This window comes from Athene noctua, chromosome 5, assembly GCF_965140245.1.
Source record: "Athene noctua chromosome 5, bAthNoc1.hap1.1, whole genome shotgun sequence".
NCBI classification, from domain to species: Eukaryota; Metazoa; Chordata; class Aves; order Strigiformes; family Strigidae; genus Athene; species Athene noctua.
In genome coordinates, this window is record NC_134041.1 from 46238554 (window position 1) to 46262198 (window position 23645).

Consider the following 23645-nt stretch of genomic DNA (forward strand, 5'->3'; position numbering starts at 1 on the left):
CACCTTCTGAAGCAACTGCACGCTCATGAGAGGTGTCTCATGTGACTACTGAGAACTGCCTTTGTATAGTAACAGCTGGAGAGGAAAAAGGCTGCAAGTTAATACATGCCATTTGTTGAACAGGCATTTTGCCTTTGCTAGTACATCTGTAAGACTTCAGGAGGTTTATTTAAAGCACACAGTGTCAGTCATCCTATTCCTAATAAAGTTGGTGGGAACTAGACCTTCAGCTTCAGTAGGAACAGATACGAGCCACTGCTTTTAGAAAAAAAATAAAAGTATCTTCCCACCCCAGACCAACTTTTAATTTAGGAGTATGCTGTAAGACAGGAAAAGTTACTTTGTGCATTTATAAGAGCATAAATCAGAATAAAATTCAATATTTATTAGAATTTCTTCCAGTAACAGCATTCAACATCTTAACAAACCAAGTTGTGAAGTCTTAAAAAAATCTAGGATTACAAAAAAAGTTAAAATAAGTTGTTCCTTATATTTAATGGCAACAAAGGGGGAATTTTCTATTTAAAAACAAACTTGTCATATAAACAGTATTTTTTTAAGAAAATGTGATTTACATGATATGTAATTTTCAGAATGGATACACAGTGTATGAATACCAATCTGAAAGGAACAGAGGGGCAGAACACACACCCCCTTAATCTCAAAATATGCTGTCTGAAGAAAGGGGAAGGAAGAGGATCTTTCTAGTGAAATAACTTAGAAGATACCACGCAATGGACAAAAAAAACCCCGCAAGAGTACAGAAGACATTACATGACACCCTCATTACAACACACCCTCGAGTCTGGTTATACAGTAAATAAAGTTAGTAAAGTGCATCTTTTAAAGACTTGTCTAGTGAAATAGCTTTTCCAAATATAAAACACAACACAAGACGTGCAGTAACAGTTAAATCATAGTTTAAGTTTTTAAAAACTAATCTTTAACTTTTCATTCACTAAAGAAGAAAAGTTTTAACTGCAGTAGTGTTCACATTATTCTTCAGTAGGATGCATCCTCGTGTGCTTTTGTTACTTGGCAAATCTTTAAATATGGAGCAGGGCAAAAAAAATGCAGTTTAAGCAAGTGCTTCTCTCAATGTAATATAATTCTTCAATGGCAAAATAGCCACATGCAGCACAACCATGTTAGATTTTGGGGAGCTTTGGTGCACTAACGACGGGATTGGTCTCCTGCAAATACCTTCGCCCTGCACTCTTATAGTCGTAGGTGCAGGTGTGAGTCTCTGCATAGCGGTGTGTTGCACAGAAGTTGTTTCCACATCTGAAGAATCAAGAATATTAGAAGTTACAAGCTTTTAGAAGCTTTTAACTCTCTGACATGCTGGGAGCCCTTTGGCTTAATCATGTCTTGTATATTTGACATGAGTTTGGATTCTAATCATCCTTGACTGATAACATTAACTGGTAGGTTAATCAAAGTGACATTGTAACTGAATGTCGCAGTTTTGATCCAACAGTCTCTTCAGCTGGGAAGTTAACCAAGATCAGTACTCCTGGAACCAGCTAGCAAGGGTCAAACACACTTATAAATTAAGAATGATGGGCTTTGATTTATTTTATTTCTTTTTAAAGACCTCACACAACATCAGTTAGTAGAATTCAGTGGACAAAACCATGGAGCTAAAGTAATGGCATCAGGTGAAGTTCACATAACGCATTTCAATTCAAAACCACAACATCATTCAGGCCACCAAAACAGATGGCTTAGTTCAGCACAACTTCTGCCTGGCATAAACTCAAATTAGTCAATCGAGATTAATAAATACAGATTTAGTCAGCTGTAAAGACATCAGACACACTAACTATAGGGAACATGACTTCCTATATGACTGGATAAGGGTACATCTTTCCAGTATCAGTTGCAACTTCAGTGAGTTAAGATTATGATTTTTGCCTTTAAACTAGACAGCTCAGCAGCTAAGATTCCTAACAGGAGAAAAGCATTCTCTGGATGTTGTATCTGATCTAGACAAGTGCTTTAAATGGAGACCAATATTAGTGTCCTGCTGCCTGATTATTTGATAAAGTTGCTTTTTGACAGTAAAACAACATCATCATTCAAAGTCAGAATTCTCCTGAAATAGATTAAGCATTACTTGTCCAACTTACTGTCTATTAGACTATAATCTTCTATTTATCTATCTGGATTTGTAATAAACTCTGCAGCTGTTCCTGAGGCTTTGTGTGCCAGGTAATAAATTTGCTTTTCTTTGGTTCTTGGTCCTATAATCACTGGTTCTTACACGACTGTATTCTCTATTTGGTTCATGTTCCTTTCTAGTAAAAGGTCATCTCATTGTTCCTTTTGAAACTAGAACAAACGCTATTCCTGGAGATGTGCAATTTCCCCCTTTTCTGTGCTTCATTTTTAACCTTATGCAAGCTGCTTAGTTACTTCTAGAAGAGCTTGCAGTTACTTGTTCATCAGGAAAGTGTGCAGTGTCCAAAACTCTTTCAAAATCAAAGACTTCAGGCAGTTCCTCACCCTGAAACTCTTCAACACAATTCCCCAATGGCATAAGTCTTGTTCTTTTTGCTGTTGATTGGCATGAACTAAGATCAGCTTCAAATGTAGGCCTCAGAGTGCAGCAGTTCCCAAACTTGACTAGCTCATGGGAAAGGATACTGAGAAAAGAATGTCTTGTTGTAAACAATACTTTGAGAACCAAGATGAACAGAGAAAGCGGGTTTTTTTAAGTTGTTTTTTTAAAGTTTCCAGTGATCACCACTAAGTGCCAGGCCTCACCGTGTTGTCTACAAAACATGATTTGGAAGACCAGCGCCTGTGCTCTGCTTTTGAGAAGTTCTCAGAGGTGACTAAAGTCTCACAAGAAACAGAACACACATAAAAGCAAAAAATTGTCAAATTTGTATAAACTCTCAAACTGTGTTACAACAGGGTGAAATCTGAGGGAGATTTTCTGAAAATTTGTAACAAACCCAGTTTTTCCTCACATTGTTAATTATATAATTAATGTCAAAAAACTTCAGAGCACATAAATCTGTAGAAAGTTCTCCCAACACCAGTAAAAAATGTAATTGTTCTCTTTTTGCAATCATGTTCTTTATTTCCTGATACCTTGCATTCCAATACCTTGCATTTATTGATTTTTTTGGAAGAACATATACCTCAACAGCAGAACAGGCACAACATTCCTAAATTTTAATTCCTGGAATTTTGCTGAATTGAGAATTGCAACTTTTTTGAAGGTTGTCTTTTGATTTGCTATGCTTAAAGAATACCATGCAGCACAGAAAACCTTTTGGTTTACCCAGCTATCAATTTTAAACAACAGCTGGTTATACACTCAGCCTACCTGCACTCATAGCTGGTTGCCAATCCAGTTTTCTTCCCACAAAGAAAGCAATGCTTTGTAATTTTCTTTTTTGCTTGAATTGAGCCATTCACAGGTGGAAGATGGGTTGCTTCACCTGCTTTCAAAGGTAGAAAGACAGTAAAGACATTTTATTGTTACTTATTCCTGATCACAAACTAGTTAAATGTTATCTTCTGAAACTCATATTCATTTTGCATTTCTTAGGATCCTTCAAAGTGGAAGCCCCAAAGCCTAAACAGAAAGGGAAAAAAACCCAAAAGCCAAACCAGAAAACACACTTCAAGTCTACTAACACCTTTGGAAGAGGCAGCACAATGCGGGACTTAGACTCATTATTTTTAACACCTGTTAAAAGTTCACATAAGCAAGAAGTTACAGAAGAAATCACTGTCATCCCAAATGCAAAATAAAAACAGATAATGTGATTGGGAAAGCAATGCACACAATGGCTTTCCAAAGAATCAATTGGGCATTCAAGTACCTAGCATCTAGTATTTTCAGTAGCTAATAACTCAATTTTGCCAAATAAATACTGCAACATTTTAAAATCTTGCTGGTACTCCATAATTGCAAGAAAAATACATTATTAGACTACAGCCATCTGTTTAGCTATATGGTTTCATAAGGCACTTTGTAGATGTTAGTAAAATTTCTGTACTTAAAAATTTACTTTACTTTGATGTTTTGCCCTGTAGTTCTTGGCTGTTGCTTTATTAACTGGAGAGCATGTGAAGAAAAGGGATTTTCCTTCCCTCTGTAGAAGTAAACTCTTTGTCCATAATGTGCTTATGCATATTTACCATATGCTAGGACAGTGAAAGTGAGCAATGCATCCTCTCAACCGTTCTTTCAATGCTTCTAGTGCTATATTGTCAAGATGCTCCAAAAAAGTGACCTCATGAGTTCAGGAGTATTTTTTGTTCAGCACACCTTTAATCCCAACAGTCATTTCTCATCTGAGATACAGCAAGCTACATTCAATAGTAACACCAGGCAGTCACTACAAACCAGTGCTATCCCATTACTATTTAGCATCAAAATTTCCAGGCGTTTGTCCATGCTATCAACTTCATAATCTAAAAGCATACTATTTCAGAAGCATCAGTTAGCCAGCTTGTGAAAAAGACAGAGCTTGAAGACAGCCTCCCTTGTGGACCATACCTAAACAGAACAAATAGTACGTTTGTCCTCACATTTACAGTCCCTACAGCAATTGCATGTAAACTGAATCGGTCCTTTTGCTGGTTATAGAACAAATCATTACCAGCCACCCCTCTCTAAAGAGCCTGCACATGGTGACACCAACTTTGTCTTTCTCATGTCTAAAACCTTTTGGAAAATACACTTTTGTCTGACATAAAATACCAGAGGAGTGTCGTTTTCATAGTTCTATCCAAAATGACACAGATAACAGTAGGCTTCCCCATCATGCAGATATGTCTATTAGGATATAAACTCTTTTACATGGAGTAGGTAAGGACAGACCTGTTTATTAATTGACTGCCAATTCAAAGCTGTAACTCTGGTTCTGAAGCAAAGGCACAATCCCAAATCGTTACAATTACACCTTTTTTTTTTTTTTTTTTTTTTTTTTCCTGTTACAGCTGCTATTTGAAGATCTATCTTCTAGTTCATTCTCTATACCTACATCTTAAAATCCTGGAATGCATGACTTTTCCTAAGGTTAAACAGAAATAAAAGAAAACCTGAAAACTGTAAATCAAAAATGTGAAGAATTAAAGTAATTGTGCTGAGAATCTTCAGCTCACTGTCTTAAGAGTTTTGGAAGTACCAACCCAGACAATTCCATTCCTCCCAAGAGAATTAATCACATAAGAAATTAATACTTATGCACAACACATCCATTTTCAGTAGGTATCAAACATTAAGCGCTCCACACTTACCAAGACTAGGGTAGAAAGAATGATGCCCACCACAAGAAACAGGGAAAAATCTGCACTATATCAGTAATCTTAGGCCCTTATTGCTTCCTCCCCACTTTTCTTTGGACAAATCTTTCTGTCTCAGGCTGCAGTCCTAAAGACAATGCTACCAATAAATTTGACTCCGATTTTAGTACACTCAGAAGTACTCACAGAACTGATCTTTTGGAAACTTCAAAGCAGAAAGTCATGTTTATATCTACAAATGACATGCAGGATTCATGATTAAAAAAAGCTAGGAAAGAGTCTGTTATGTCTACCTAAGATCTGGATGACATCTGTATGTTAAAGAATTGCTTAAAATATTAAAAGTTATACCATGCTATAGAAGTATAATACAGCAAGGAGTTTGAAAGCTATAAGCCTTACAAAGATATATGATTCTTGTCCTCTATATATGTGATATACTGGGAAAGATTAAAGAGTCACTTTCAATTATTATTTGTCACATTACTTACCTACTCTTTTCCCTACAGCTGCAATACTTCCATTCATTCCAAGTCCATGCGCAGACTAAAAAAAAAATTTCCACAAAGAAATTACTAGCAGATGGAAATTACATGAAAAGTTAGGTGCTATAAGCTTATTTGAAATCAATGTTTTATCAATCAACATACCTACAAAAAGTCCAAGACAACTTTTGTACACAAAACTAATTTCTGCAACATAAAGCCTTACTCAAAATGACTAATAGTCTCCCCATACTTCACAACACACCAAAACAAGTACATAAGAGATCTGAAGTGAGGCACATATGGTGCCACTCATAGGGCAAACTTTGGAATAGATGACAATTAGTGAGCAGCAGCAGAAGTCAGATGACACTTCAAACACAGACATTTATAATTCTATCATTACAATAACTAATAAATTGTAGTTGTGAACTGAACAACCACTTTAATTTTTATGAAAAATTACTTCTAGGATCCCTTCAGATAAACAGACAGTTAAGATACCAAGAAGAAACTGGAAAAAAGTTTAAGACCATCAGGGATTTAAGTACACCTCCGCCTCCCCATCTGCCTTCCCTGAAAAGACACATGAAAAGTACAGTTTTCATAACACAGTACCAGAGAAGACAGGAAAACTTCAATTTCCTTGGAAGCATCAGTACTCACTAGAATATATTCAGCAGCTTCACTTGAAGGAGTAGTTTTCCTAAAGCTTTCCTCCTGAAAATGCTGCAGGTTTGTAGGTAGTGCAATACCAGAAGTCCGAAACCTGCCCGTCCCACAGGAACTCGGTAGACTTTCCCTATTTGCGCTTCGGGCCAGCGAAGCCAGAAATCCCAAGTTACTTACAGAACTCACAGGTTCTTTGGATGCCTTGTTAGCCACATCTGTGATATCCCTAGCCTCTGCTTTAGAAATTACATCAGATCTTTTGCCAAGTGACTCTACTTTCATGCTACGAAACCTAGTAGTCCTAGAAAAAGAGGAGTCTGCTATACTACGGACTTCCAACGATCGAAGCATGCTTGGGGAGGCTGTAGATCTCAAGTTACCAGCCTCAAAACATTTAGGTTGTGCTTGCGGTTTCAGAGAACTGTGACGTGCCACTTGTGCTGAATATCGAAGAGGTGACAAAAGCAGATTTTTCTGAGGACTTAATTCATGAGTACTGAGAAGACCAGTCCCCATTGCTGCAGTGCTCAGCACTTTGCTAATAGGTTTTCTATGCTGCTCTACAGCCTTAGATTCTTCATCTCCATCAGACAGTTCAAGTTCTGGGTTCACCTTTCCTATGTCATATATCTCACTACACTGTTCAGTGGTGCTTGCTTCTGTCAACAAAGCAAAAGCATCTGTTTCAGGTAGAAGTTTTTCTTCTGTTCCATATAGTTCTACATTTGTTAGATTAGAAAACAAAACAGCATCCTCCTCATTTGTTGAGGTCACATTTTCAGATGCTTTCTCTGAATTTGCAGGCAGAGATGAAACAGGAGTCAGAATACTATTTGTAGGTAGTTTTGCATTTTCTAGTTCAACGCGAGATATTTTTGGTGGTAATCTGATGCTACTAACTGACTGAGACCAAGAGTTGCTCTGCCAAGTGTCATCTTCCTTAAGAAAGTCATTAGTTGGGGATGGCATTGTTCTACCAGCAGTGGCCAAAGTAGCCAATGCTGAAAGTGCATTCTGGGAAGACTCTGAGTGATATGAATTCCCAGGAGGAGGTAGACAGGACTGTCCAATATGGGGAAGCACTCTTAAGAAACGGTGACGAGCAGCAGCTGCTGAGCCACTAGATGGTCGAGGAGCCATTGGAGGACGAGGTTTCACCTTGACAGTTTTCTTAGGCTATTAAAAAAAAACCCAAAACACAAAACACACACAACAATTAGTATCAAATTATGGTTGCGTTCAAAGACCTGACAGATCATATTCCCAGGAATTCAGACAGTGTAAGGCCAGAAAGGACCAAATCATTCTTTCTACTCCCTCATCTGTTACTACCCATCAAGACTTCACTCCAACACATGAATTATAAAAGTCAAAGATTATAAGCAGAAAAGGCTTTTTAATAAAAAGGCCACATGTCAGCAGAATAGAAAAGGGAAGCTAGAATGCCATCAAAGTTATCAAGAGCAGCTTAGGGTCCCTCAAGCAAGATGAACAACAAAAGAAAGTGTATCTTCATTATACATCTAGTTAACCTAGACAGACATGAACACCAGTGTAATGTTTTATCTTCTAGGTAATCTCATTCTCGTATTTAACTTTATAGGCTTTTCAGTTACAGTATTTCGAATGAAGTTTAACTTGAGAGAAACATTGATTTTTACCAGAGTAATACTAGAAACAATGCTACTTAAAGTATTGGAAGAAAAAAAAACCACCCTCCAAAAATGACACACCCAAAACAAACAAACCACTCCACGCAAATAAATCAAGGACCAGTGTGAATTCCTTGAATGTGGACAGGTAGATCCAAGTAAAGCCAATGCCCCACAGCAGAACATTTATACAACATCATTTATTTAAAGAACAGATAACCAGTGATAATTTTACTTCCCAAGACAGCAGAGTATCTGACCCGCTTTTTAGAAAAGCCAGCACTAGGAAAGTGCAAGCCATTTTACAATAGAAAAATTGAAATCACAACATCACCTTTTTACTCAGATTCATGTTCTCCATCTTTGCCTTGAGCAGTTTCATTTTATTCATAGTAATTGAATTCTCAATAATCTGTTGGCCAGAAGGTGATGCCTCTGTCTCATCTTCATCATCAGCATATAAATTATAAACTGAACCACCACTGAAAATAAAAGAAAATTTGTGTTCACCCAATCAAGTAATTTAATTATGTTTTCAATGTATTCTCACACCTAGAAGATCATATCCGTAGTTGATCTGTTGACAAAGCATTATGCAAAACTGTATGCAAAGACATTTCAAATCCATTCATTTTAGCACCTTATAAGGTGCTCACGCAAAGCAATGATGCTGAAATCGGAACACAGCCACACTTCTGGGAAGTTGTTATACCACATACAGTTGGTTCACACTCACTATATATTTTCCCCCACAGAGGGAATATCCAGTTCCACAAATGTCTCCTGAAGATATGGCCAAAGCTGTTAACTGTGAGACTCAGACAAGCTGATCAGTTTTCCAAATAACCAGACACTGGCATGGAAGGAAATTCCAAATATCTATCCATCCTGAGGGGTGTTTTCACCATAAATGGAAATGAGGGGTCACCCATGTGGATGTGATAATCTATTTCTCCTTTTCAAAATAAATTAAAAAAAAAAAATCAGTTTAGGTTTCCAAGGAGTCCAAGGAGTCTCATGTTTGGAAAAACAATGAGCAGATTAGAATTGCTAGTCCCAAGACAAAATATTTTAACTTGTAGTCACTGGTAATTTTTAGCATCACATTGCCTTTTTCCATTCTGTATTCTCACAGAACACAAAATCCCAATGTTTTGAAGTCAGTATCTGACTTGTTTTTCCTATGAAGCAATGAACCATTAATCACTCACATCTAATATTTGACAATGAAATGAAACAACCATTAGGAGTGTCCAAATCAGATTAATGCATTTTTGACACTGTATATAACACATTTTGAAGAGTGTTCTAATTGTTCTATTAGGCTGTCAGCATCTAGAAATCGTGAAAATCGGGTAACCCCCCATGTTTATACAAATGTCTTAACAGATTTAACTAAAGTTTCTACTCTCCAAAAGAGACCAAGGAATAAAAGTCAGTACCCAAAAAAAAAAAAAAAAAAAAAAAAAAGGTATTTCACTAATTACAGGTGGCATCTTACCTGATTCTTGGAAATATTCTGCTGCCCTTAGTCAGGAGCCAGTAATTGTGCACTGACCCTCCAAATCCATTGCCTAAAATGTAGCAAAATTCTGAAGGCAGCACAGCTGGGCGACAGATCTTTATGAGCAAGATAGCAGCAAATTCAAAGCAAGGGTCAGCAAAACAGTCCAGTCATTCCTTACCAAAAACTGAACAGGTCTATATGAGGACAGTCAGCACGCATATTACATATCTCTCCTGGTAAAGATTCAACAACAAAGAACCATTTCAGAATTTTAACTCTGCAAAGACTTAAGTCACCAACCCAAAACAATTCTTTGAACTTCCCTTCCTTCAAGGTGAGGATAGAAAGAAAAATGATACGTCTCACATGATTGGTTGGGTTTTTGTTTGTTTTGTTGGGTTTTTTTAATGCAAGAATAATTTTTATCATTTTTCTTGCATCTTCTGGCTAAACAGGAGCCAAAAATACTTTAAAAAAATCAGTAACAAAAGGATTTTTTGCATTAATGTGATTGTAAAATTATAAAAGTTGGAGAGGAAACTTTGTTCTTGATGATATTTTGAGCTCATTTTCAAATGAGTAAGTTTCAAATTTACTTTGTCCATAGGTGCCAACATTGCTGAGATTTGTTTGTAAAACGCGTGCCTCAAAAGTTACCAGTAGCTTGCTGAAACTCTTTTGACACCAGTGCCTGCCAGTCCTCTACCACAACTTCAAAAATTTTCTTTTAATCCAGAGACAATAATCATCATACATATTTACATCTTGTCAGGTTTTAACATTAACTTAACCACAGATAAAATACAACAATCTGGAGAACTATAAATCATAACTCAAACCAATGTCTCATTTCTAAATTGCAGTCACTGAATTCTGCTCCACTCATAAGCAATGTCAGAAAAGCTGGTAAACAAGTGCCTCAAAATGCTCAGTCACCAGTATACCCACACACATAAACCCATTTGTCAGTGTGGAAAACACTAGCATTCAGAGCGATTCACAGCCTTCCTCTATAATGATCAAATAAAAAGGTCTGATTTGTTTCTATTCTCTCCTCCATGTGCTACTCTTCCCATTTCCCACAAAGTTTGACCTGGCCATAACAACAAATTCCAATACTAGGATTTACAGCCTGTCTTAGTAGAAAAGCTAATAAATGAACTCCCATAGAAAACAGAGGAAGAGAAACAACTCAAAACTGTATGTTTTCAACTCAGGTGGCTTCTAACCTAACTGGATCATTTGACCAGTGACGGCACATTTCTTAAGCATAATTTGACTTTTATACATGCTGCTATGCTTTGAAAGGCTTACCAAGATGCCTTGCCAGAGCTAAAAGTGTTGTTTATTCCTCCGGTTTGATACATTTAGACAATCTGAATTATACTACTATTTAATCTATATAGTAGGATTACCTAATTGAAAGTACTAAGAGTTTCAGACAATTGTCCATGCTAGTTTTAAATGGGAACAAAACAAACCACACACAAGAATCTGAACACGTAGGCAGACACCAGGGAGCCCACTGTACCCATCAATGAAAGTTCAAGCTCCTTCTGACAACTTCTTGCATCACCTAGTGAGGTGGTATACAGTGGTATGTATATAGCATCTACAGTCCTAGCTCTGGATTGGTCTGGATGTTCTTTGGAGTTAAAAGGTAAAAGCGAACAATTTGGTAATAAGCAGGGTATCAGTGAGAACATGAATTACACCTATCTGCTCTTCTTTCCAGAAATATATCTAGCCCAATACATAAGCAAGGTTCTCAGTTCTTACTGATGATGGTGGTTTTTACCTATTTCAAATCTACACACAATACCCTATGTGGCTATTTACTGTGAAAGAGCACATGGGCTAAAAAGATAACAGATCTAAAATACTGGTATCTTTCCTCTTCTTTCCCTACAGTATATCAAATATTAGCTCTGTCTCTTCTGTGTAAAGATGTGGGAATTCAACCTTGGTATTTCATTCAGCATGTGGTTTTTAAGTACACACATCCTATAAAAGTTTGGGAGCAGTACCACTCTGAATCAGACTGAATATAAACCCAATACAAAGCTCTTCCTTTCACTTTGCCATCAGGAACAACAATAGTTACTGTAAACAGTGGAAGTCTTAGCCTTGGAGAAAATGTAGCTAGTCTCCAGAATAGGAACTCCTTTCCTTACAGTTGTATAAATATTAAGTTCTTCAGGGGATAAAAACAACCCACCCAAAATCTGCAGTATAAACACAGAATCTAATAATTTTTAATAGCTATTATTTATTTTGACAGCCTTAGGACTAATCTGTTTACTACAATGTAGTAGTTTAAGTGACATACTTGCTCTTCTGATATAGTATTTCAATTCTGTGACAGTGATTGAGACAAGTTTGGTACCTCAACAGTAGCTAATCCAAGGCCTAATTATGTCCAAAGGCTAGCGCTAATGGTAATTACTTCAGTATACTTAAAAGCAAACAAACAACCCCCACCAAAAAGAATAAAAAATACCCCCAAGCCCCAAACACCCAGTTCCTCTAAAATTTCAGCCAAATCCGCTCAATTTTGCACTGCCAATCCACTATCTTCCTGACTAATCATTTGGTCAAGTCATATCCATACGAAAAAGAAAGTTTATGCTGTGAACAGAGAAACATTTATAAAACCGAACAAATGCCTTAAGATGGAAGAAGGAAATACTTAACGGAAGTTTTTAATATCTTTATTGCCAAATTGACTCTCCTATGAATGTTCCCTTTTAGAAAGGGCTGGAATATTGAGAGTTGCCTTAAGCACAAGGTCAGCTTTATCTCACTCTATTCACACACACAGTGATAGACAACCATCAGCATAACCACTAACCACAAAGTACTACTGTGTTGGTATGCCACCCAGTTACAGAATTTTAGTAGCCCTTAGGGCACAATTCTTACAATATTCCAGATAGGTTTATTTGTTGACTTTATCAAAATTATACAGCATCCCCGTTTCGAAGAATAATATAAAGATTAAAACCTACTTTACCTCAAAGATTCAGATAATGGTGTTAAAGTGCCATCTCCCCGGTCTACCACACGGAAGAAATTCAACTGATCTCCTTCGCGATATACTAAAAAGGTAACTTGTTTGTTGGATAGCCCTTTCTCCCAGATCTCATCTCTAGTGGGATCCATGTATTCAGCCATTTCCCTGACAGGGTCTTCCACAGGAACTAAAAAAACCAGAATAAAACAAAATTATTATTGTTCTGATCACCTTTGAGAGCTCAGCTCAGTTTACACTGGGAATTCTCAACGTAGAAGACTTAAGTTTTATACAATTAAAATTATCAAGGGGATTTATCCACTTTCACTCCTCTACAGCTGATCCGTATAACCAAGTTTTATCATCAGACTGAACCACTGCCTGATTTACTAACTAGATTTTAAAAACTATTTGTATAACAAGATTACAGTATCATTTTTTCTGCAGGTGAAGATGTGCTGATTTTAAGATGATGATTCTACACAAAGATAATTGTTAAACTAAGGGTAAACAAGATGAAAGGGATGGTGCACTTGGTATGCTAAGGAAGATGGAAAAACACCCCTCCACTTTTGTTAAGTATTTCTCCAGTTAATTTGGAACTGAACTCTGCTCATCTAAAATGCTTAGCTGAGAGAAGCTATTTACAGTTTTAAGATGTTGCATGAAAACCACTATTTTTAAATGAGTTAACACCTACCTCTTCTAGTGTTAATAGGTCCACCTCGCATAGCCAGAACTAACTTCAGAATGCAGCCTTCTGAAATGCTGTAAATGACAATAAATAAAATTTTGGTAGCATTTTCTACTGCTTATGCTAACAATCATTCAGAGACATTAACTGCAATTTTATTCTATACTTACTTATAATCATTCAAACAATAGTCATCCTTCAGTTCTGTATTATTCCAAATTAAGTGCTGTTGAGAGACAGGAATACCTGAACAAAATAATCAAACAAAAAGACTATTAAAATTGGAGCATGGTGGGCAGGTTCTTGGGAAATTTTGCTTTTTGAACAATGTGAGGAGAGGTGAGAAAGTACATGACAGGGGAAAGAAGAAAGGAAGCAGGACAAGGACAGACACTTGAGTAGCCTTCAGTCATGATATCCAATCTCACAAATAGTTATTAAGAACAAAGTTAAAATTTCCAGCAAGCTTGTGCTCACACACCAAGTTCAATCTTCTGACTCAACAAGGGGTCTACAGTAGTATTCAGTTGCTTCAGGCTTACTGAATACTTGCTCTTTTCCAGTCATCAGATAAGGGAGGTTTTTCCTGTTATCCGTATCTCAGAGTTTTGAGCCTACTGACAGAAGAAACAGGATAAAACTTCTAACTACAGAACTGCTGAATAATTTAATCACAGACTGATTTTGTATTAAAGACAAGGCTGCATTAAGGTAACTGGTGGCAGCTCTAATATAATGGTGACAACTGTAAGTGTAGTTTTATCACTACTTTGGAACCTGAAAGTTCACATGTACAATACAGTACGATGGCCATTAGTCAAACTTTGCACTACAAATACTTATATTTTGTTGTGGGTGTTCTTTTAAGCCATCGGAACATTTTATTACTTATATCCACTAATACTCATTTTCAACTCAATTTCTGGGATGGATTTGCCTAAGTATTTTTTCTTAAAAAGAAAGTAAGCATACTGAATATTTGTTCCTTACTTAAAAAAATCCATATTCTACACAAAAACTAACTTTGTTTCTTTTTGCCTGAATAATCAACTCATTTAGATACAGATACAATATACTTTAAAGATAATAAGCATAAGCTGGTACAACTTGAGGTCTTCACACTTTTTTACTAGAATGCTGCCAGTTTCCAAATTTTGGATAGGACAGTTATGAAAGGATGAGACATGTCAGATAGAAAAAAAAAAAAAAAAAAAGACTAATAGGAAGGCGAATAGCTTTTTTCCTTTGAAATAAAAATAAAAAAAATCCTCCCTTCAGCATCAAAAAGAAGTACTGTTGCTCAATTTGTCTAGTGAAATCCAAGTGATTAAGAACTCACTGTGCATTCCTGAAAAATTGTAATTAAAATTAAAATCTATTATAGAAGTCGAGCTACCTTTTTTTCAAAAGTTCTAAACACTACTCCTCAAAGCAGTAAAATATATATTTCCCAAAAGGCTACATTAGAATAACCTTACCTTATACTTCTATTCATTGCATGCTCAGGTATTTAAAAGGAAATGCAAGTAGCAAAGCTACACAGTAAGACTTCCCAGTAAGACATCTGGCAAGAGGGGAACACAAAGATCAGCCTTTCAGGTGGCTTCCAAAAACATCTCAACTTCACAAGGCTTGCAAGTGTGCTTAGCAAGCTGTGGCAAAAGGTCAGTTAAGTAGCCCCTTCCTAGCTGGAGGAAGGGCACAAAGCTACTAATGCCCATTACCAGCAAGAAAGAAAAGGGAAACAGATTCTGGTGAAAGTCCAAGCAGATTCAACAGGCAAGTAGGAGACATGCTGAAGTGGACATCCCTGTGCAGAAGAGGCAGTAACTGTCACCGTTATTTAAGTTTTAGAGAATATGACAATTTCCTTTTCTCACCACAGCTCACATTTAGATCTTTTATCAACAACCAACAGAACGTCACTTGGATGGCATTTAACTTGAATCTTATATCCCCTGAAGTCCACAAGATGTTTGTAAGGTATGTTCATACAGTAGACTAGCATAATTACTACTATGCTACCAGCTATTTAATAACTGGTTATTGGCTATGTTTCAAGTCTGCAGAGTAAGTAAAAAAAGAACAAGCTGGCAACAGCCATTGAATCTACAGTGAAGTTCTTTTCTGTGTTGTTTTGCAGTCTTCTGATTACCAACAGTCATTACTGTCTGCATTTGTTATGGTTTCAGCAGCCTCCAAGGAGTGATTTCCAATTACTTTGATAAACTGAGAGAATGTGTGTTAAAAAGGCTGGCTTGCAACTGGCAGTACTGCAGTGAAACATGGTTTTGTTCATTTAACAATAACAACGTATTTTTGATTAAATGAACAGATGAAAAGACTATACTTTGCTGTGATGGAAAACAGACACATCTTTATTACTAATTGCCTTTTATGCTGCTTTTCAAGAACTCTGTATTTATACATGGAGGAAATGGTATGTGTGTGCTTCATAGGTTCAGGTGCAGGAAAATATGTGTCAGCTGTCCCTTTTCTGGATTACAATAAGGCTTTCTTGAGGAGACATTTGCACATGGATCAGCATGTAAGATTGGCAACAATAATGAGAACTAAGATACCCATCCTCTATCCCCTCTCCCCAAACAGCATGTATCACTTGTGTGCTCTAAATCGGTACTGAGAAGAGGAAAGTAGAGCAGTAAGCTACATCTCAATGCTCAAATGGAAGTGGGCTACCCAGGTGATGCTATAGGAGGACAAAAGCATCTGCAGACTGTCTACTGAAATGGCTGCAGATCTGCTGACAATCTGACCTATTAAAATAGGGGGAGGAGACGAGAGAAGTAGGTACTGTCTCTGAATCAGCGGATCAGATACACCCTTAAGCTCCACTCCTTTACTCTCTGGCATGCTAAGTAGGCTCACCAGAGAGACTGATGTGGTCAAGTCTGACCCAGAAAAAAAACCCCGTAGATTTCAGAACAACCTTAATTTTATGTTGTGGGTAGAAGGTTACTATGCTTAAACACACAACAATCATAGTCAAAGTTCAAACAGTGTACTACTTATCTTTCATCAGTGTTGAAATTCTGGACAGTTTCTTAAACAATTACTTTTTGTTCCTGCTTACAGAAAGGCTGGGCTAACAGTCTTATTTTACCCCACAAACTTGCTACACTATAGGAGAGATGCAAAGACACAATTTAGAGCAGCAGGACAGGTTTTATAACAGTCAACCCCCCCACACTTTCATTTGCATGACAGTAAGCTAAGTTAGTGTAAATGGTGATCAGTATTGACCTACACTTTATCGGAGAGACTGACAAAGAGGAGACTAACAACAGCTAGTCACCAGTAACTGAATACAGACCCACAAAATTCCTGACAAAGGTGACCTTATTCACACCTTCCAGAAGCTGCTCTAACCATCTGATCTGGGCACAGGATTGCATTTGCAGGAATATTTTCCCCACTCAGACAAGGCAGAAGCCTAAAAAAGGCTTCATGAATTTCTAGTGCCCATCAGCACAGTAAACAGGCAAATGAAAAAGCAAACAGTAGACATAAAGGAAAAGTAGGAGAAAGAAGAAAAGCAAGATTGGTTCTGTTAAAAACTCATTACACTTGTGCAATCCACTTACTCCAGTCCTGACAGAAACATAGCTATTTTCTCTAATACAAGTAGTAACAAATATTATGCCATACCCTGGATGCACAGAATATTGAAAGAAATTACATCCAAAAGAAGTCTGCTTGATATTCAGTTTCTTTCACTGAAGGTGAAGCTACTGTACACGAGCAGCAAAATAATGACAGCAAAAAGACCAAAGAAAAATAACAGCTCATGATGAATTGAGAGTACACACACATACAACAAAGTTATTGTTGCATCTGTCATTCTCTGCTGAACACAAGCATTCCAAATTAAGATGTACTCTGAAAGCTAGTTGTCTTTCCCCATTACAACAACACAAGAACAAGAGAGCACCTAAATTTTCATCTATGAAGGTAGATGTTTCCATATACACAGATCATAAAATTCAGTTGTGGTACATGTACAAAAAACTATGACCAAGTTGGTTTTGCTGATTTTAAAGTTAGCTACGTAAATGAAGGCCTTAACACTCCATACTGTAGAATGCAAATTTCATGCAAGTTAATAAATAATAATAATACCACCAACACCAAATCCTAAACATCACCTCCTCCCTTGAGATTCAATCCTATCTTACTGAACAAACATGTTTAGAGGTATTATCTATGAGTCTTTAACAGATGAAGGAATTAATCATACTAGGAATACACTATCTGAACGCTCCTTCCGTAAAATTCAATATAGTAGTTGGTGTTTCTAAATGAAGAATACTAAACTTTGTCCAGCCCAGCAGCTACAAAAACTGGTGCAATGGAGGAAGCAAGAAGATATTTTCTCAGTTAAAAAAAAAATAAATAATAAAATCAACCCATAAATGCTATTTCCTCTTTCAATGAAATCCTGCTATTTTTAAGTCAATCTTTCATGTCATCTTGAAACTCAGGTACAACCCTATCCATGTCCATCGACATGTGATCCTGCTTTCAAACACAAATATTCAACAACAAGTAAAACCAATGGAGTTGGTACTGCTACTGGCAACACTATGCTATGCTGCTGGCTGTGCATATTCTAGCTTTTACACCACCAATAGAGAAAAAGGGAGCTACTTCTTCTTCAGTGTACCATTTTAAAAGGTTCATTCCATGAATCTGAGATTAGGAGCAATTCACCCTAGGTGGCTCCAAAGTCAACACTGTTAACAAATCTATATTTTTGGATCCCAGAAATGGAACATACTTGAGGACAAATGCCTGAATCTGATCCAAACACACATTAGATCTGCTTCACTTCAATTTATCAGTAGACCTGCACTGAAATGTCAGATATATTAAAACCCATTAATAAATTTTTAGACCTATTCTTTAATGACTATACTGGAAATAGAAAGCTGAAGATCTGGAGCTCTTTCTTAGTAAGGTACCGATATCTATTACAGCTACCTAAGCAAAGCCTTTCCATACCAGATCATTAAAGAGGCATCAAGAATGACAAAGAGTATCATAAGTATACAAAATTCCTAACATACCATCCATATTGTCCTTTCTTATTACAGTGCAGTCTACAACTATTGATACTCCAATTGTTGACACGATCAGTTTGTCTTGATTTAGTTTTATTATTAGCCTCTTACAATTAAGAAGCACTAGTGAACAAATTTGTTAACTTCTGACACAATTCTTGGAGAGCTCAGGTCTCAGATCATTTTCCCAAAATTTATCTTTTTGTATGCTTACATACCATCATCCTCAACACCCAAACGAGTCCATGAAGACAACACGCATACTAGGGACCCTATACAGCCTCCCGGCTGTGTAGGAGGCATTCTCCAGCCAGCAATGCAGCTTCAGGCTCAATGAAAGTTAACACAATACAATTTCAAAAAGTGGAAAACAGCAGCAGAAAGAGATGTAAGCTTTCTGCTTCCCATGCTAAATTACAACAGAAAAACTACTTTAGGATTTTTGCTTCACCTGGGTGATTCACTGCTTAAACTTGTGCACTCTAGGAACTCTGTCACTGAAAAGTTTTTGGTTTGGGTTTTGGGTTTTTGTTTTGGGTTTTTTTTTGTTGTTTTTTTTTTTTTTTTTTTTTTTTTACATGCAACAACCACCCCAAATGCAACATAAAATTGTCATTGTGTATCTATCCTCTTCACACATAGCTGATTATTCTGTTTTCACTCTGCCTCCTATAAATCCTATTAATTTGGACATTACAGATATTTTAACTCTGTTCTGGAGGATCAAGGTATTTAAAATGATTTCTAACAGTTCAATGATAAGCACCAGTGAACTATTCATTTTTAAATAAAATTTACTTAATAATTAAGTATGTACAGCAGGCACCTAAGCCATTGATTACCTTATCTTACAAACTACAACATATGAGCAAAATTCTGAACACTTATAATTATTACTGAGCTGTTCTTCCAAAAAGAAATTATGATACTTTTGTAAGCTAGGCAAATCCAGCCTACAATAATAAACTAGGTATAATTCAATTATGTCTATTAGTAATGTCCCATTTTGGACTACAAGAAATTCAAATTCCTCTTCCTCACATATCCCACTGGTCTTTCTTCATGCATCCTTTAAAGGTAACTCCATCTATACTGTCCAGATATCCTGTCTTCTCCTGCGCTCCATTGCTCATGCTCTCCTTTTAATTCACTCTTAGCTAGCATTGTATCACATACATGCTTGCATCTCTCCTATGCCTATAGTCAGTCATGGAGAAGAAAAACCCTTTTCTTGTTTAATCTCTAGCCTCCAGAAGCATCTCAACACATTCTCAGACTTGTGATTAATTATGTCCCTGTCCATAGGAAACAAAAGCACATCCACATAGCTGCATTACTGTAGCTATGCTGATGTAAACTAGTTGTCTGCATGGTAGAGCCTCTACCATGTCACCTTACTAGCAAAAAGTCACCCCTACTGTTGCAATGCTTCTGTGTTTTAAGACATGCCAGCTACACTTTTTTACATCTATTAACACAGATTTCCATGAGAGGAGGAGAGTATCTAAGATTCAAGCGTAAGGCATCATATTCCATCTCCCAGAGAGGGGGTTCAACACAGACAGAAGCATGAAAAGCATGTACAGGTGTACCAGGGAAATAGAGGATTCCTTTTTCTTAAAATGAGCAACTCCAGTACTCTCAGCCTGTGCAACTACATAGTTGTAACTCCTCCCAAGCGAGAAAGAGGATGCAATGCTTCCAAGTAGCTAAATCACATTCATGCAGGATCATTCTCACTGTAGAGGGAAATGGGTGAGAGGACTTACATCTTTTCTTCTTGCATTAGCACCACAACTGGCCTCATAGCTTAAAGGGGGTTTTCACTTTGCAAGATGTGCCAAGTTTATCTCTTTAAGACAAAGCACTGCTCAGCCAGACCTCTACCAACAAAAGATCACTCACCTAAACAAAATTCAAATCAGTAACTTCACACTGCCTTTGGGATTTGCCTGCACTGCAGTTGCTCTTGCGACTGCAGTATCATAAACAAACCATAAACTGACTAACCTAAGAAGCAACAACCATAGCACCTAGTTCAAAGTATGCCCAGACAGTTGCAATATAGACACACTGATTAGGTTTACAACCTTGCTAGTTAACAAAAAACTTACGTCAGACAATCCTTTCAACATCAAAAATAGTATATCCCATATAATATCAAAACAATTAATGATTTACAATAGACTTTAAAATTTATCTTAATAACAACATACAAAAAAAGAAAGAAAAGAGCAGCAAACCCCAAATTCCACTGAAGCTTAAGCCATGAACTCCCAGGAAAAGGAAAGAACAGAAAAGCAACTCAATTCCAATTAAACTGAAGCCATAAACCAAGCACCTAGCTTATATACGTGTCATTAAACAAGTAATTTATTTGGTTAGATTTTAGTATTATAACTTGTAAAACAAGACTTCCTCTAAAGTTTATGCTGAAATAAGAGAGAATAGTACCTTCCAGTCTTTGAATTTTAGCTTTCACAGAAATAACTGTTTCAAAGGGGGAAACTCGCAGTTCAAAGCACGTCCCCGTGAGTGTTTCAATGAAGAGCTCCATAGTTTCATAAAAAGGAAGCTTGTAGTGAAACGGTCCCATATTATCTTCATTGAAAAAAGGAGGTTCTTTCTTGTTGGCCATTACAAAGGATTTAAAACTGTCTTGTAAGATCTGTCAGAAAACTACATTCCACTTCTATCCAAGTCAGCTTTGAGGACAGGTGTGGTGCACTGCTGCTCATGTTTGGGATTTTTCACCTATAAAATAAACAAGCATAATTCTAACCACATCTGAACATAGCTATTAAGAAAAGTTTCAATTTATTCTTAATGAACAATAAAATAGCTATTAAGAAGCACTAAATTACTATCTATGTCGTGCAACAGATACCAAACCCAGCATTAGTAACATCGTAGTTTTACGGTCAGTCGGCATTCCAGGTCCTACCTATTACCTCTACTATTTCTGCTTTCACGACCACCACGACAACCCGCGATATTAACGGCCAAAGCCTCCTGACAAGGGCTGAGCCTTCAGCAGGGTCAGAACCGGAAAAAGAACTCCAGAAAGACATAAAGCCAGGGACTCATCCGGACTCGGGGAAGGCAGAGGAGGCGGCGGCGGCAGCTTTGCCTCCTCGGCAGCGCCGCTCCCCGCCGGCCCGGCCCAGCCCCCACCCCGGGGCGGCAGCCCGGCCCAGGCCAGCAGAGCGGAGCGGAGCGCCCGCAAACAAAGGAGCGAGCGCAGCTGCCCGCCGCCCCCCACAGCCACCGCGCCTCTGGGCGGCCTCACAGCCCCGGTGGGACGCAGGGCCCCGCCGCCCGTGCCAGCCGTACCCCCAGCACACCCTCGGGGGGAGCCAGCCCCCCCTTCCCTCCAGGGACGCGCTTCACGCCGGCGGGGCTGGGGGAGAGAAGGGGTTAGACCATTGACCCTCTCTCCCCCGCCGCAAAGGCCCCGGGGGCGCCGCGCTCCCGAGGGCCCCGACACCGCCGAGCCGGTCCGCGACAGGAGGGAGGGCGGGGTCTCGGCTCATCTCATCTCACCTGCCGCCGCCGGGCCCGCTCCGGGGGAGACACGGCTCCTCTCCCCCCCGCGCAGCCCCGCCCGCCGCGCCTCACAGATGCTCGCCAGCCCCGGCGGACCTCACGGAGGGGGAGGGACGACCGCCGCCGCGGGAGAGGGACAAGACCCGGCACCCGCCCGCGCCGCCGCCACTCGCTCCCCGGCAGCCTCCGCGCCTACCTACCCTTTATGACATCCCCGCGAGGCGTCCTCCGACGGGCCAATGCGCGCCCGTTCTCATGCAGCTCGCCCAATCAGCGCCCTCGAGGGGCGGTGCTCCCGGCGCCGCCAGGGGCGGGTGTCCGCCGAGGCCGCGGCGCGTCGCTCTCGCTTGTTGTGGTCGTTAGGAGGCGGGTGCGGAGCGTGCGCGGGGAAGGACCCGGATGCAGCGCTCCCATCGCTCACGGTGCTAACGTCACATCCGCCCGGGCGCCCGCGGCGACTCCTGGGACTTGTAGTCTGACGAGGGCAGGGCCGCTCGCCCCGGCCCGAGCGCTGGATGAGCACCGTTGGCCTTTCCTCAGGGAAAATGCAAACTCGGCATTTACACCTCAAACTCAATCTCAGGGGCGCCCAGGAATTGCTAATGTAATAGCGCAGTGCTCGGTCCAGGTAGAGTAGGAGGTGGATGACTTCCTGCCTGTGCCGTCCTCAGCCAGTACACGGGCCTGGGGCAGCCCCTGCCACCGGCAGGGAGAGGAGCACTGTTCTCGGCATCTTTACTCGAGGTAGTGATCGGCTCCACTCAAACTTCAACCTAAGGCGGTCAGGCAGGCCTCCCGGAGCAGCGCTTCCCTCAGATGATCACAGTCTTCTGGCAAGATACTAGAAAAAACAAGCTTAATGTAATTAGCACTTCCTAATAAGCTAACTACTTTATTTTCCATTTAGGTTTTAAATTATGTAAGACTTACCCTGACTCTAGCTGTTGGGTTTCAGGCCCAGTTAAAACAGTGGTTTTTGACAGGCATGCAGCTGGTATGGGACCCTTCCAACAGAGAGCACTAAGTCCTGGGTGCTGTAACACTAGGCCTCTAGCTCTGCCCTTCAGAAAATGCAGCTGTGGTTTATCAAATTTGCTGAAGTATACAACCAAGTCAAAACTCAGTTAAAAAAAGCCACCACTTAGACCAAGCTATCCCAAACGTGAAGTGGCTAGACCAGGATATGCAGTCTGTTACGGAGAGTTAATTGAGGACCACACAGTTTAACTGGGGGAAGGGACTTTCCCTGGATCAGTATAGAAAGATGGGGAGAGGAAAGGTTTTGATCTATGTCATGGCGCAAGTTTCTATCAAGAGCTTTCCTCTACTGGGCTTTCACATTAAAGTTTAAGAAACACTAGAAGGCAGGAGGGTTTTTTTTCTGCTACTCCATCAGCTTGGGCCCTCAGGGTTCTTGGGTTGTGAACAGCACTCTGCAATGGTAAGAGAAGTTATTAATGATAAGAGCCAAGAAGAAAAAGGATGCAAGAAAGAAACAGAAGAATTCACCGTCTTTTTCCTGTTTCCCCCAGAATATCCTTGAGGCCCTTCTAAGCACAGAAGAAAGAGTAAAGCAGCAGTCCAAAACATGTACGAGGCATATGCAGCAGATGTAATGCCTATAAATAAAGTGCAAGTGCTCTCACTGTAGACACCCATTTGCAAATAGCTCCCACATTCTTTTCCAAGCTGCTACTCTCAACTTACCATGAATCACTGCCAAG

The 23645-nt window shown here is 39.0% G+C and overlaps 1 protein-coding gene across 3 annotated transcripts; it reads right to left on the reverse strand.

Moving 5' to 3' along the window:
• Nucleotides 1-364: 364 nt before the first annotated feature.
• Nucleotides 365-22705, reverse strand: ZFAND4 (zinc finger AN1-type containing 4). Of its 3 annotated transcripts, none has more exons than XM_074907365.1 (10): nt 22122-22705; nt 20830-21129; nt 13465-13540; nt 13301-13368; nt 12601-12787; nt 8415-8562; nt 6423-7604; nt 5763-5817; nt 3341-3458; nt 365-1284 (listed from the first exon to the last, which is right to left on the reverse strand). In XM_074907365.1, exons 2-10 carry the CDS (start codon nt 21011-21013, stop codon nt 1149-1151), a joined length of 2154 nt encoding a protein of 717 aa, XP_074763466.1. In that variant the 5' UTR covers nt 21014-21129; nt 22122-22705; the 3' UTR covers nt 365-1148. The 3 variants fall into 3 exon arrangements, with proteins under 3 accessions (XP_074763466.1, XP_074763467.1, XP_074763465.1); XM_074907366.1 differs by lacking the exon at nt 22122-22705 and adding an exon at nt 21919-22106 and having other exon boundaries at nt 3341-3455; XM_074907364.1 differs by lacking the exon at nt 22122-22705 and adding an exon at nt 21919-22106.
• Nucleotides 22706-23645: the final 940 nt, after the last annotated feature.